Here is a 16,057-nt window from a genome sequence, read left to right as displayed (position 1 = left end):
GTGAGAGAGTATGTGTGTGTGTGAGAGAGAGTATGTGTGTGTGTGTGTGTGTGTGAGAGAGAGAGTATGTGTGTGTGAGAGAGAGTATGTGTGTGTGAGAGAGAGTATGTGTGTGTTTGTGAGAGTATGTGTGTGTGTGTGTGAGCGTGTGTGACAGTGTGAATATCTATGTGCACGTTTGTGTTTATGTGCTATTACATACTCTGCAAAAAATATTTTTACACAGTACAAGAGTGTTTGAGTTTGGCCTGAACTAAAGGTTGCAACCCTAGGTGTGAAATTAGTCTCACAGCTTTCATTTTCGTTTTTTATTCCTTTTCTATCTTTGCAATTCTAGCACCTTTTTCAGTTTTTATTTCCTATAAGAACTAATGTACCTGCTTTCTTGTAAATTTTAATTTCATATATTGTTGTCCCTAATAAAAATATCCAAATTGTCCTATAAACTCAGTAGGTTCAATAATCCAGAAAGGGTGTGCGTGTTCATTTAAAAGAATGTGTATAAAATCCTAACAAAAAAGGATAAGAAGGTCAATTTATTGCATTTGAATTATTTTTATGGAACTTTTTAGGGAAAAATAAAGTTAAAGGGACAGTAAACACCAGCATTTTTATTATTTAAAAAGCTAGATAATCCATTTATTACCCATTCCTCAATTTTGCATAACCAATACAGTTATAATAATATACTTTTTACCTCTGTGATTACCTTGCATCTATGGCTCTGCAAACTGTCCCCTTATTTCAGTTCTTTTGACAGACTTGCATTTTTAGCCAATCAGTGCTTGCTCTTAGGAGCTTCACGTGCCTGAGCTCAATGTTATCTATATGAAAAACATGAACTAACGCCCTCTAGTGGTGAAAAACTGTCAAAATGCCTTCAGATTAGAGATGGCCTTCAAGGTCTAAGAAATTAGCATATATACCTCCTAGATTTAGCTTTCAACTAAGAATACCAAAGGAACAAAGCAAAATTGGTAATAAAAGTAAATTGGAAAGTTGTTTAAAATTACATGCCCTGTTTAAATCATGAAAGTTTTTTTTTTCTTACTTGATTGTCCCTTTAAATACACTTCTTTCTTTTCTTAGGCTTGTTGATTTCCACAAATAGCATTTAAGGAATTTCCTGTTTGACAGTTATGCTCATACTGCAGTATCATGTGTACACAAACTTGAATTGCGTGCAATATTTTATTAATTCATATTCTTTCATACATAAAATTAAACCTGTTTAATCTGTAAATTACTTAGGTCTTCTCTTTGCACTTAATAGCTGGACGGTAAACATAAGTAAGACCTCGGAAAGACTTGTACCTGTGCATGTTTTTCATTATGACATTCATGTCAGGGGTGACTACAGATACACACATATGCAAGATATTTGATGTCATTGGGCAATGGCTGGGATCCTGCACAGTCAGTAATGCTGAAACCAATCAGACACTAATTAGTCCAGACATAGTTCACAAATACATGAGCAGCACGGTCCAGCAGAATTAGCACCTCTACTGCACTTCCTGGAATCTTTTTCTGCTACCCACCTCTAATAATGAATCAAAAGGGATATAAAAACTAAGTAATAACCTCAGGGCCTCCATCAGGGGGTGACAGGGGTGACTCCTGTCAGGGGCCCAATGGGTCAGAGGGGCCCAATGGGTCAGGGGGGCCCCATGAGGCAAGAACTAAAAAAAATAAAAATAATTTTGGCAGCCACCAGTGGGTACTACAGCAGAGTGCTAATTGAGCATGGGAAATGTTATTACAAGGAGTAAAGTATTAGCATTTGAGAGGATTTCTGAGTGTGCACTAAACCACTATGCACAGTGTGAGACAGACTTGGCACTTTGCTTGTACAGTGTGTGCCTGAGTCAGACGGCAGATCACTTTCATTTGCAGAGGAGGTAGGACTTACTTAGCAAATGTTTTTTATTTCTTTATGCAATTTTGGATTGTAACTTCAGTGTGGTAGTAGTTGTATGGTGGGGCTAGGGGTCCATAAAAACACATTTTTATAGCAGCAGTGTATTTATGATTATTTGACAATGCTGTATGAATTCTATATTTAAAACCATGCAGAAATGCTTCCTCCTCAATACACCAATCGTAGGTGCCCTTTTGGCAGATATGCATTATATATACATATATACACATATATATATATATTCCAGTTTACTGCCCCTTTATGCAAGGACTTTCCAGATGCATGACATTTTATCTAAGATTTTTACATCTGCATAAAATGTTATACTCTCAGACTAAGATTGCTCAGTGTTTGAAATGAGACAGGTTAACTTAAAACTGTTCAGTTTACACTACAGCTGACAGCTTAATTTTGAAATACATACTAACAAGCCTAAATCCTGAATTTAACCAGATCTAATGATATGAGTACCACAGCTTATGGTTCCACCAAGACCATATAGAGTACAACATTTTCAAAATCCTTAAGTACAGCTGACAGATGGGAACATTTGTACACTATATTTGAAGTGGTTCTCTTGGTTTGGAAAAATGGGGAAAAAACAAACAAACACATGTCAACCTTTTAAATGTACTTTTCTTCATCTAGCCATCTACCCAGATCATGTACAATTTTGAATTCACAGAATTATTTTTGTTTGCACATTTACAAATATGATTCTTTAAAAAGTGATCTCTTAATTTCTGCAATTTTTTATCATGCATGTCACACACTGTTGATTTAGGGGATTCAAGGTGCATAAATGTTTCCTCCTGTGAGTGTTTCTGTGGGTGTCTGTGTTCATGTCTTTGTGCTTGGTTTGTGTATTTATGAGTGTGTATGTATTTTTTTTTTCTGTGGGTCTCTCTGAGGGTGGGTGTGTATGTCTTTATGCATTTTCTGTGGATGTCTGTGAGGGTGTGTGTATGTTTGTCTTTGTGTATTTTCTCTGGATGCCTCTGTGAGGGTGGGTGTGTATGTCTGTGTGTTTTCTGTGGATGTCTCAGTGAGGGTGTGTGTATGTATGTCTTTTTGTGTTTTATGTGGTTGTCTCTCTGTGTGTGTATGTATTTGTGTGTTTTCTGAGGCTGTCTCTGTTGGTGTTTCCTTGGGTGTATGTGCAAGTTTGAGTTTGTGTGTGTGTGTCCATTGTCTGTTCCTTTTTAGGACATTTTGACCTTACTACTAATTATTCACATCTTTCTACAGACTTTGAGACTAATGAGACCTTTCCGGAAGTCACCAATCCACCATTTAACCTTTAAATTATTGTTTAGGTAGTTCAGGGCCCTTCCTTTCAGCCACTGCATGCTGTTGTCATCATTTAGTTAGCATCTTCCTTTACAAAAAGATAATCAGAACTCCATATTTTGTTTTCTAAATTTTCTTTTTTTTACAAAACTGTAGTTTACCTCATTACTTGTCAGGGCAATGTAAACAAGTGCTGAGTGTCTGTTTGGGTGTCTGTGTCTGCTTCTTTGCGTGTCTGCTAGAGTGTCTATATGTGAATCCGTATGTGTGTGTGTTTGTTTCAGTGTATGAGTGTGTCTGTGTGTTTGTATGTTACCACCTTTACAACATTTCCAAGTTTAAATAGACACTTAAGAATAAAGTGCATATATGTTTTAGTCACTTGGTCAAAAATTGCACATGTCAAAGGAGGGGGGGCTGATCAATGGTCAAGTCAGGGGTCCCAGCATTTCTAGTGGCAGCCCTGTATAACCTAGACTAGAGGCTGAGTGTAAAAACTTTCCAAAAAGTTTAACACCTTATTTGCTACACACAGATGCACACGTGCGCACCTTATCTGGATACTATAAATATTTGTTTAAAACAACACTGATGGTTCTTCATATTCTGGTAGCTTTTTCAAATGGACAAAACACAAATCAAGTAACCTGGTGTTTTTGCTGTTATACTCATCAACTAGGCTGAAGGGGGCTAAGAAAAGGTTAAAAGTATGGCCAGGTTGTGAAGCAAGCTGTTATATACAGGATTCAAAATGTGTCCCAGAGGATGTTGGGAGATTATATGACATCACTTCTGTGGGCAACCCTAAAGTGTGCACAGTAAGGGTTGTGACAGCTATGACAATAACTTTATATATTTGTCACACAGTAAAGGAAACAAATTAATTTAATAAGCAAATATTTTTTAGCTGCCTTATTAGGCGGCTAAAAAATATTTGCTTGTTAAATTCTGGTGCTGTGTTATAGAAAACATCTCCATAAAAATATTTTTACTATAAATAAACAACAATAAACCCAACCAGTTTGCAATTTCTATCTTTAAGGGACAGAAAAGTCAACATTATTTTTTGTTATTATTCAGACAGAGCCTGCAAATTTAAACAACTTTCAAATTTACTTTTGGCTTTGTTTTCTTGATATCCTTTGTTGGAGAGTAAACCTAGGTAAGCTCAAGAGCAGTAATGCACTACTGGGAGCTAGATGAACACATCTTGTGAGCCAATGGCAAGGGGCGTATATCTGTAACCACCAATCACCAGCTATCTATCAGTAGTGCATTACTGGGCCTAAGTTTACCTAGTTTTACTCTTCAACAAAGGATACCAATTGAACAAAAACACATTTGATTACAGAAGTAAACTGGAAAGTTATTTAAAATGACTCGCTGAATTATAAAAAAAATAATGTTGACTTCACCCTTTAAATAATCTTTATAATAGCTTCTTACCAGTCTTGTTTCCTCTACTGTGCAACAAAATTGCATCCAAAACTAATTTGACCAAGATTACTGATATTATTTATTATAATTATTTTTTTCATATATAATGTTTCACTTGCTAATATTTTGCTTTTCCCTTTGTCTGTCTGTAAACAGTACCAAATGCCAGTCTGGATGTATGGTACAGACAAGAGCCCATAGACCACAAAACACAGAATATTACTCTCTTCTGGAAGGTAAGACTAGGATACTACACAGTATTTCACAGAAATAGTTTATTTGAAGCAAATATTTTCAATGTTGTGCTGACCATTATTATTTTAACTAAAATACAGAATGTTGGATAGTGCTTTTTCCTGCATTCTGGTCCGAGGCTACAATAAAGGAAGTCTAGGTAATCCTCCTAGGGCAACTTTGCAAGGGGAGTTTTTTTAATGTGTATATTTATTATTTTTCTACCTAACTTGGGCTTCATAGTAGGGGCAATATGTGGTGACATAATGACTAGAATGGGAGGGGACTCCCCTTAAAGGGACAGTATACACTCATTTTCATATAACTGCATGTAATAGACACTACTATAAAGAATAAGATGCACAGATACTGATATAAAAATCCAGTATAAAATGGTTTAAAAACATACTTAGAAGCTTTCAGTTTAGCTCTGTTGAAAAGGCAGTTGGAAAGCCCACTGCAAGTGGGAAATAAGACACTCCCCCCTCCCCCTTCTTTTGCATATGAACAGACTCTTTACACAAACAGGAGCAAGCTGGAGAAGGCAGCTGACGGTATTCAAATAATACTTTGGGGCTTGGTTAGGAGTCTGAAAATCAGAGCAATGTTATTTAAAAATAAGCAAAATTATACATTTTTAAAAAAAAAAAAACTTTATGGGCTTTATAAATAGATCTACAAAACATTTATGCAAAGAAAAAATGAGTGTATAATGGCCCTTTAAACATAGGGAGGCATAGAGTGTAGGTCAGCCAAAACAGCAGGAAGCATTTGGGTGACAGATCTCACTGCACAGCCCCTGCACTCGCTGCAAAATGTTAACAACCTTCATAAAAGCCTTCCTCTATCTGTTTATCTATCTAAAGGCATAATAGTGCAGTAAACATGATATCTGTCTACCCTACATGCATACCTATACATTAAAGTGTACAGATGTCCATAGGGGATTAAGAAGTCAATTTATTGATGGATTTGCAAGCCTTTCGACCCCATACGACTGCAGGTTCTCACAAGAGAACCTGCACGCCGTATTTAACAAGCAGCGGTCATCAGACCACTGCTTTCCTAACCTTTCGCCACCTCTAAGGTGGCGAATTTCAATCTCCCTGGTATCGTCCGACCGGGGAGATTGATAGTGCATATGTTCGCCCCTGTCCGCCTCAGCTTGATAAATCGCCCCCTAAATGTAATTGGTTTCACAAGGACAGGGGTCAGGATTGAACAAAAGAGCTCTAAAGCAGTATTAAATTTTGCCAACTGGCGATTGCAGTTGGACAGGTTCTCTGCAGCTTGATACATTTTCCTTTTAAACATGCGAGTATCAGTTTAGATGTAATGGTGAAAAAGAAAAGAGGTCATCCTGCCTCCAGGTTCGTGTGTTTTATATATTGAGGCCTATTTATCAAATGTCTGTCGGACCTGATCTGACAGTGCGGATTGGGTCCGACAGGCATCGCGGAATGCGGAGAGCAATACGCTCTCCGTATTCAGCATTGCACCAGCAGCTCTTGTGAGCTGCTGGTGCAACGCCGCCCCCTGCAGACTCGCGGACAATCAGCTGCCAGCAGGGGGTGTCAATCAACCCGATCGTACTCGATCAGGTTGAATTGTGGCGATCTCTGTCCGCCTTATCAGAGCAGGCACACACTTTATGGAGCAGCGGTCTTTAGACCGCTCGCTGCTTCATAACTGCTGTTTCTGGCGAGTCTGAAGACTCACCAGAAACACGGGCCCTCAAGCTCCATTCGGAACTTGATAAATGGGCCTCATGGTCACCACTGATGTATTATATAGAGCCACCACTAATTTGCTATGTTGTGCAGAGCCACCAATGATTTGCTATGTTGTGCAGAGCCACCACTGATTTGCTATGTTGTGCAGAGCCACTACTGATTTACTATGTTGTGCAGAGCCACCACTGATTTGCTATGTTGTGCAGAGCCACCACTGATTTGCTATGTTGTGCAGAGCCACCACTGATTTGTTATGTTGTGCAGAGCCACCACTGATTTCTTATGTTGTGCAGAGCCACCACTGATTTGCTATGTTGTGCAGAGCCACCACTGATTTGCTATGTTGTGCAGAGCCACTACTGATTTACTATGTTGTGCAGAGCCACCACTGATTTGCTATGTTGTGCAGAGCTACTACTGATTTACTATGTTGTGCAGAGCCACCACTGATTTGTTATGTTGTGCAGAGCCACCACTGATTTGCTATGTTGTGCAGAGCCACCACTGATTTGCTATGTTGTGCAGAGCCACCACTGATTTGTTATGTTGTGCAGAGCCACCACTGATTTGCTATGTTGTGCAGAGCCACCACTGATTTGCTATGTTGTGCAGAGCCATCACTGATTTGCTATGTTGTTCAGAGCCACCACTGATTTGCTATGTTGTGCAGAGCCATCACTGATTTGCTATGTTGTGCAGAGCCACCACTGATTTGCTATGTTGTGCAGAGCCACCACTGATTTGCTATGTTCTGCAGAGCCACCACTGATTTTCTATGTTGTGCAGAGCCACCACTGATTTGCTATGTTGTGCAGAGCCACCACTGATTTGCTATGTTGTGCAGAGCCACCACTGATTTACTATGTTGTGCAGAGCCACTACTGATTTGCTATGTTGTGCAGAGCCACCACTGATTTACTATGTTGTGCAGAGCCACCACTGATTTGCTATGTTGTGCAGAGCCACTACTGATTTGCTATGTTGTGCAGAGCCACTACTGATTTGCTATGTTGTACAGAGCCACCACTGATTTGCTATGTTGTACAGAGCCACTACTGATTTGCTATGTTGTACAGAGCCACCACTGATTTGCTATGTTGTGCAGAGCCACCACTGATTTGCTATGTTGTGCAGAACCACCACTGATTTGCTATGTTGTGCAGAGCCACCACTGATTTGCTATGTTGTGCAGAACCACCACTGATTTGCTATGTTGTGCAGAGCCACCACTGATTTGCTATGTTGTGCAGAACCACCACTGATTTGCTATGTTGTGCAGAACCACCACTGATTTGCTATGTTGTGCAGAGCCACCACTGATTTGCTATGTTGTGCAGAACCACCACTGATTTGCTATGTTGTGCAGAGCCACCACTGATTTGCTATGTTGTGCAGAACCACTACTGATTTGCTATGTTGTACAGAGCCACCACTGATTTGCTATGTTGTGCAGAGCCACCACTGATTTGCTATGTTGTGCAGAACCACCACTGATTTGCTATGTTGTGCAGAGCCACCACTGATTTGCTATGTTGTGCAGAACCACCACTGATTTGCTATGTTGTGCAGAGCCACCACTGATTTGCTATGTTGTGCAGAACCACTACTTTGGGATGTTATGTCATGCAGAAATTAAAGGGACATGAAACCCAAATTTTTTTCTTTCATGATTTAGAAAGAGCATACAATTTTAAACAACTTTCTAATTTACTTCTATTATCTATTTTGCTTCATTCTCTTGTTATTCTTTGCTGAAAAGCATATCTAGATTGCTTAGTAGCTGCTGATTGGTAGCTGCACATAGATGCCTCCTGTGATTGGTTCACCGTGTGCATTGCTATTTCTTCATTAAGGTATATCTAAAGAATGATGCAAATTAGGTAATAGAAGTAAATTGGAATGTTGTTTAAAATTATATTCTCTACCTTAATCATGAATGTTTGGGTATAGTGTCCCTTTAACCATTATAGCTATTATATTTATAATAAATCAGATTATCTCTCAAGAATTTTATGTGATAATGGAAATCTATTTCCTCTATCATTGCAGATAAAATAGTTATCCATAGCTGCTTAACACATTACTAAAACACTTTGTTAGATTGTTGATAAGCAGTAATTACAGGCTATATCATTTCTTGGGGAAGGGGAGGCGAAATGTGTCTTCGCCTGTGTAGCCAAAAATCCTTGCACTGGCGCCGCCTGCATTTTATTGAAAATCTGTTATTTCCTCTGGTCTAATTTACACATTGTGTTTGTTCTGGCTACAATTATTTTTAGTACGATTTGATAAGATATCTTAAGGTTTGGTTTTGTATCATCCTAATAGATCTTTCCAACTCTTTGCAAATGAGAAATTTTAAAAATGAATCATAAAAAGATAATTCTCTGAACTATTCATTCTCATATCACCCAAATAATATTATTATGCTTTATAAAAGGACTGTTGTTCCCTTAAATCTTAAAGGGACAGTGAATACACTTTCATGATCTAGATAGAACATGACATTTTAAGCAACTTTCTAATTTACTTTGACTATCTAATTTGCTTTGTTCCTTTGGTACCTTCTGCTGAAAAGCCTACCTAGATAGGCTGAGGCCCAGCAATACACTACTAGGAGCTAGCTGCTGATTGGTGACTGCACATATATGCATTTTGTCATTGTCTCACCCGATATGTTCAGCTAACTCCCAGTAGTGCATTGCTGCTCTTTCAACAAAGGATACCAAGAGAATGAATATTAAAAAATTAGATGCAAAACTCTAAAAAGAGAATGTGTATTTTGCTTAAAATATTCTACATACATCTTGCACCTGGACTCTATTAAATGTGAGTGAAATTCTGCTGGAAAGTTATTCTTCCAAGGTAGGTTATTTGCATCTCTAGGTTGTAAATCTTTCTGTTATGCAATCATTTAAAGGGATATTCAAGTGTGCAAACCAATTGCTCTGTTTAACTTCTTTAAAATGGTTGCACCCCTGAAACACCTCGTTTTGCCCCAGATGAGAATATGGCCAGTGATTGGTCCATACACTGTATGCCTGCTTCTTATTAGTCCACCAGTTGCGCAGGAGCAAACATTTCAATATGTATTTTACCCCTTTGCAGGGATTATAAACACATAGTAAAATAATGTTTAAAATGAAAATTCACTAACAAAAATAGCAAGTTATTTCTAAAAGGAGATAGAAACAAAGCAAAACTTTTCTAAAATGTATGTGAAAGAGGGGCACGTAATCATTTTAATGTATTTTTGCGTTAAAGTGGCATTAAACACTAAATACATCTCATGCACCTCCCTCTAATTATGAGTGCCGCCATTTTGGAACCTATGTTACACTGCAAGTATGTGAAGGTGTTTTGCTCCACATGTGCAAACAGGTCAGCGCTGGAATGCAGTGAAAGAGAGATTTCAAAATGGCGGCACCCATGGCTAGAGGGAGGTAGGGAAAAACCTATAAGATGTGCTTATAAAATATATTTAGTGTTCCTTTAAAAGCGGTCAAGTTGAATCTGTTTAAAACTAAAAGTAGTGAAAAATACGTGTGTGTGCAATACTCATAATGTGGTGTAAAAGTTTACTGACCAATAGAGACAATTTCCTCCACTATATGGTGGACTGTGACAAACTACTTCCTGTGTGAAAAGAAAAGGGTTTATTCAGCAGCGGAGTATTTAAACAAAAAAAGCTATACATTTAAAAGTATCTTTTTTATATATAATAGCAAAACTATTTCATATGTCCCTTTAAATAAAAATTCACTAATGTGTTAGAGCATTTTATTATTGCACTTTTGCTTGCATACAACTATGTGTTTAATGCCTACAAAGGGGCCAAACGAGTAGTTAACGTTAAGCTCAAGAGTGTGTTGCCTATCTGAGCCAATGACAAGAGGCATGCGTGTAGCCACTAATCACCAGCTAGCTCCCAATAGTGCATTGCTGATTCTGGGCCTACCTATGTATGTTTAAAAAAAAAAAAAAAGCTTTTTAAAATTGTTTATTTTTTTTATGAATCATGAAGGGTTCATTTTGACTTTCATTTAATTTTAAAGGGACATTCCGGTCAAAATGTAAAAGCACAAAGATCAATTTCACCTTTGCATAGAAACATATTTGCAATATATATGTATTGGCAAAAATGTTTCTAGTAAAAGTTATCACTGTTGTTAGTGTTAGCACTTTTCTCTGCACGTGCATGTAAAGCATAGCTAGATATTCTCAGTGCACCAGCATTTGAAATACTGCAGCTGCTCAGAGCACCAGTGGGGTGTATATCATGTCAGCAATTAACTGATTGCGTCATTACCAGGTGGTACAAGCACCTTTGCTAATACATGTATATCACAAAAATGCTTCTATAAAAAAACTGAAATGCATCGATGTAGATTCCAATTTTGGCTGGAATGTCCCTTTAACCCCTTGAGTGCTAACGACGGCTCTGAGCCATCACCAAGTTTCCCACTCTGGTGCTAACGACGGCTCAGAGCCGTCACTAGCACTCTCCCACCTTGAGGGAGATCTGGGGGCCGGGGCTTCCCGTTTTGCGTGGTGACATCACGCGCAATAACGTGATGACGTCACTGCGCAACTTTATTTATACTTAACAATGTTAAGTATAGGAGCAGGGGGCATGCTGCTTAGAAGCCTGTATCTCAGGCATCTAAGTAGCTACAGACCCCCAAGACCCACCATTGGAAAGGTAATCGCCTAAAAAAATGTTAAAAAAAAAAAAAAAAAAAACATTAAAAAATCTTAGCACCCAGGTGGGAAAGTGCTTAGCACTCAAAGGGTTAAAGGTTCTTGTAGCACTCGTGCAGAAAATGATAAATGCATTCTTTATAAGAACCATGAATGTTTTCCTTTAATATACAGAGTTATCACAGCAGATAGAGAAAACAGTCTGTTCAGGTAAAATATGGAATTTAATTTGCATGCAATTACCCATAATTCTCAGTAACAGAGGAAGCATTATATAATTAGTGATTATGTAAAGAGAAGGAAAACATTTTTACATGTATGAGACATGCCAAAGGTATTTTATTTTAACATGAGAAGCCTTTATACACCCACCAGTTAGTCTTGACCTTTGTTGCAGAACATGAGCGCGTCACACTCAAGAGGGCTGATCAAATATTATCAAGTGGTGTTTTATAAGGGGAATAACACAAGCGCTGCAGAGAAACTTACTATCACAACCACCTGGCTGACAAGTTGTGTTGACAAAGCAGCGTACGTCATAGCTGTGACAGCTCACAACTCAAAAGGAAACTCCCCTCCCACAGTCATCAATGTAACCACTGAGGACGTTTCAGGTAAATGCTGCTCTCTGTATTCTAATAAATTAACAGAATCATCTCTAATTCAACTTCTTAGATTTTGCACCCTTCGCTTGCTGGAAGAATTTCAAAATTAGCTAGATCATGCATTTAAACCAAGAACTCATTACTTAAAGGGACATAAAACTGCAAAAACATGCAAAGGGAATAACCACATAATTAACTCCTTAGCTGCTGAGCCATGTCAAATCCCTGTGCTGAGCTGTTTTGGAGAGTTTAGATGTTGGTTGCTCACATTTAAGCTCCACTGGAAATCAGTAGATTTAACCTATACGATTATTTTATGTATATATCATGTCATGTAAAATAAAATAATTCCCCATTTTCACACCTCTTATAGATTTTTAAGAGAGGCTTCTTAGCTTTTAAACATGGGATTTTAGAGTTCTCTCTTTCTTAAACAGATGCATAAACTGTATACTCTGAAGACACACACTTTTTTTAATTTTTATTTATTTATTAGTATATCCATAATACAAGATAATTAAAATGATGAAGAAAAGTGGATACATTATAAAATACATATAAATCAAAGAAAGATAAATACTTTCTTAATACACATATCTTAAATTCCAATTTCCCCATCTTATGATATTGTTGAATTACAACTAAACATGTAACACGATGAATATCCTAATCAAAGTATTAAATCCTTATAGATAATTTCTAGGGATGGGCGAATTCGTTTGGTAGAACGAATAGTCCTATGGACATTCGTTTTGGACAATCGAATGTTAATAAGAAGGAAAATCCATTAATATTCGATAATTGAATGTTTTTTCCGGTTTTTAAATGTTACTTTAGTTTTTGAATGTTCACAATTAGATCAAATATCCACATTCGAAATTTCGAATGTAACATTCAATTTAACAAACACTATTCAGAAGTTCTATAGTTCAAGTGGTAGGGAATTTAGTAAATCGATACATAAAAGATACAAATATATGAATTAAAACATTTCTATTTCAAATATTGCATAATTCAAATATTAAATTTAAAAAGAGCATTAAAAATACTTTTACAAATATATTGATTACAAATTCTCTTATTCGAATATTGTATAAATGGAATCGAATTATTAGAAAATTTTGCATAGAATATTACATTTAAAGAGAGCATTAGAAATACTATTACATTAAAAAAATATTAGAATGTTGTACAAACATTCAAAATTCGAAACAAATGAACAAATGTGTTAAAATTTGTTACATTTTTCGAATGTTGCAAAACATTTGCCCATCCCTAATCATTTCTCCATAACCACATTTCACATTTTTCCAAAAAGTTATACATCCTACTCATTAGATCAGACAAAACATCATATGTTTTTATTATTATTTGTTGTCATTATGCCATTTTAAGTGCAACAATGGAAGGTTTAAGTCTATGAATCCATAATTTAGTAATCATTTTCCTGGCTAACAAAATTACTATGCCTATAAATCTTCTTATTTTATTCTTCATTGAATTAGAAAATTCAAATAATAAAACATCTGATTTATTTAATTGAAATTTTCCTTTTAAAATAGTAGCTATTTAGGGCCAGGTTACAAGTGGCGCACTAACAATTACACACAAGCAAAAAGGGGTTCATAGATAGGCTGACCATATTGCCACTTTAAGAAGGGACACATATGAAAAATGCATATGTCAGGGTTCTTATACAAAACTTTTCTTTTAACAGCCCTGAAAACAGCCCTGACATATGTATTTTTCATATGTGTCCCTTTTTAAAGCGGCAATATGATCACCCTATTCATAGAGGGTGTTTGCTTGCGTTGGGTTTATCGCTCATATTACAAGTTGACGTGTACATATGTATTTATATGTGTATGTATATATATATATATATATATATATATATATACATATAAATACATATTATACAATACATATATATATATGTGCATTGGAGCACTTTGCAGTCAAGTAGATGAAAACATGTAAAAGCATATTTATGCAATATTCATATTTAATAAAGTGTTATACTGTGTATTTACTGTAAATATTTGACATTCAAATGTTCTTCACATAGGGGAATATTTTTCTATCTTTTTTTAACCCCTTAGTGACCACAGCACTTTTCAATTTTCTTACCGTTAAGGACCAGGGCTATTTTTAAATTTCTGCAGTGTTTGTGTTTAGCTGTAATTTTTCTCTTACTCATTTACTGTACCCACACATATTATATACAGTTTTTCTTGCCATTAAATGGACTTTCTAAAGATACCATTATTTTCATCATATCATAGAATTTACTATAATTTTTTTTTATAAAATACTAGGAAAAAATGGAAAAAAAACACACTTTTTCTAACTTTGACCCCTAAAATCTGTTACACATCTACAACCACCAAAAAACACCCATGCTAAATAGTTTCCAAATTTTGTCCTGATTTTAGAAATACCCAATGTTTACATGTTTTTTGCTTTTTTTGCAAGTTATAGGGCAATAAATACAAGTAACACTTTGCAATTTCCAAACCATTTTTGTGTTCAAAATTAGCGATAGTTACATTGGAACACTGATATCTGTCAGGAATCCCTGAATATCCCTTGACATTTATATATATATATATTTTTAGTAGACAACCCAAAGTATTGATCTAGGCCCATTTTGGTATATTTTATGCCACCATTTCACCGCCAAATGTGATCAAATAAAAAAAATCTTTAAATTTTTCACTATCTTTTTCACAAACTTTAGGTTTCTCACTGAAATTATTTACAAACAGATTGTGCAATTATGGCACAAATGGTTGCAAATGCTTTTCTGGGATCCCCTTTGTTCAGAAATAGCAGACATTTATGGCTTTATACTTTATACTTTTTGGTAATTAGAAGGCCGCTAAATTCTGCTGCGCACCACACTTGTATTATGCCCAGCAGTGAAGGGGTTAATTAGGTAGCTTGTAGAGTTAATTTTAGCTTTAGTGTAGAGATCAGCACATCCCACCCCCTGATCCCTCCCTGACCCCTCTCAAACAGCTCTCTTCCCTCCCCCACCTCACAATTGTCACCGCCATCTTAAGTACTGGCAGAAAGTCTGCCAGCATTAAAATGAAAGGCTTTATTTTTTGTTTATATATATTTATTATGCAGTGTTGGATCCCCTTTTGCCCCCAACCTCCCTGATCCCCCCAAACAGCTCTCTAACCCTCCCCCCTCTACCTATATGCCGCCATCTTGGGTACTGGAAGCTGGCTGCCAGTACCCAGTTTGCTGAAATTTTTTATTTTTTATTGTTTTTTTTATCTAAAAATATTTTTTCTGTAGTGTAGCTGCCCCCCTCAATTCCCTCCCTCTCCCTCCCAGATCCCTTTCAACATTTATTCCCCCCTCCCTCTCCCTCCTTCCCATACATTACATTGAAAATCAATGTAGTATGCGTGCACACGCCCCCTCGCGTGCTCCCGCACAAGACACAGGAACCGGAACCTACCTGCAATGGGCCGCCCACCCGCCTCCCTGCTATGACTCCCACCAATGATCAGCACCATCGCTGGCCTATGCAGAGAGGGCCACAGAGTGTCTCTCTCTGCATCGTTGGGTAAAAAAGGGTATTGCAGTGATACCTCAATATCAAGTATCACTGCAATACCTTGAAAGCATCTGGAAGCGATCACAATCGCTTCCACCGCTTAAAACCCCAGAGGACGTGTCAGGCACGTCCTTGGTCCTTAACTGACACTTTTTGTAGGACGTGCTTGGTCGTTAAGGGGATTAAATGGATATTACTATATATATATATATCTGTATACATCTATACCTATATATAATCATGTGTGTGAATACACAGTCATGGCAAAAAATATTGGCACCCCTGCATTTCTGTCAGATAATGCACCACTTCACCCATAAAATTGTTGCAATTACAAATGTTTAGGAATTCTCATGTTTATGTCTTTTGTTTGTATTGGTATGACACAAAAAAAGTCATGTCATGTTGGGTTAGCGCACATGAGACTATGCAATCGGGTTTGCGCTTAAATAGGGTTTTAGTTTTTTTTCCCACTTTTTTGCTCCATTGACTTCTATAGGGGAATACGTTAAGTTCTGCTTTTTGTGCATATCGCGTTAACGCTTGTGCGAAAACAATTTTC

At 37.0% G+C, this 16,057-nt stretch overlaps 1 protein-coding gene across 5 annotated transcripts in view; it reads left to right on the top strand.

Annotated features, from left to right (window-relative positions):
* Positions 1–16,057, top strand: part of IL12RB2 (interleukin 12 receptor subunit beta 2) — a 163,165-nt gene that overhangs the window by 83,194 nt on the left and 63,914 nt on the right. For all 5 annotated transcript variants that reach the window (XM_053693381.1, XM_053693383.1, XM_053693382.1 and 2 more), the window contains 2 exons: positions 4,805–4,884; positions 11,714–11,930. In XM_053693381.1, the coding sequence (XP_053549356.1) occupies positions 4,805–4,884; positions 11,714–11,930 (297 nt within the window). The remainder of the gene's footprint in view (positions 1–4,804; positions 4,885–11,713; positions 11,931–16,057) is intronic.

The sequence above is a fragment of the Bombina bombina genome, chromosome 10 (genome assembly GCF_027579735.1).
Source record: "Bombina bombina isolate aBomBom1 chromosome 10, aBomBom1.pri, whole genome shotgun sequence".
Taxonomy (NCBI): Eukaryota; Metazoa; Chordata; class Amphibia; order Anura; family Bombinatoridae; genus Bombina; species Bombina bombina.
The sequence above is the reverse complement of the archived record's forward strand: the minus strand, read 5'-3'. Positions and strand labels throughout refer to the sequence as shown.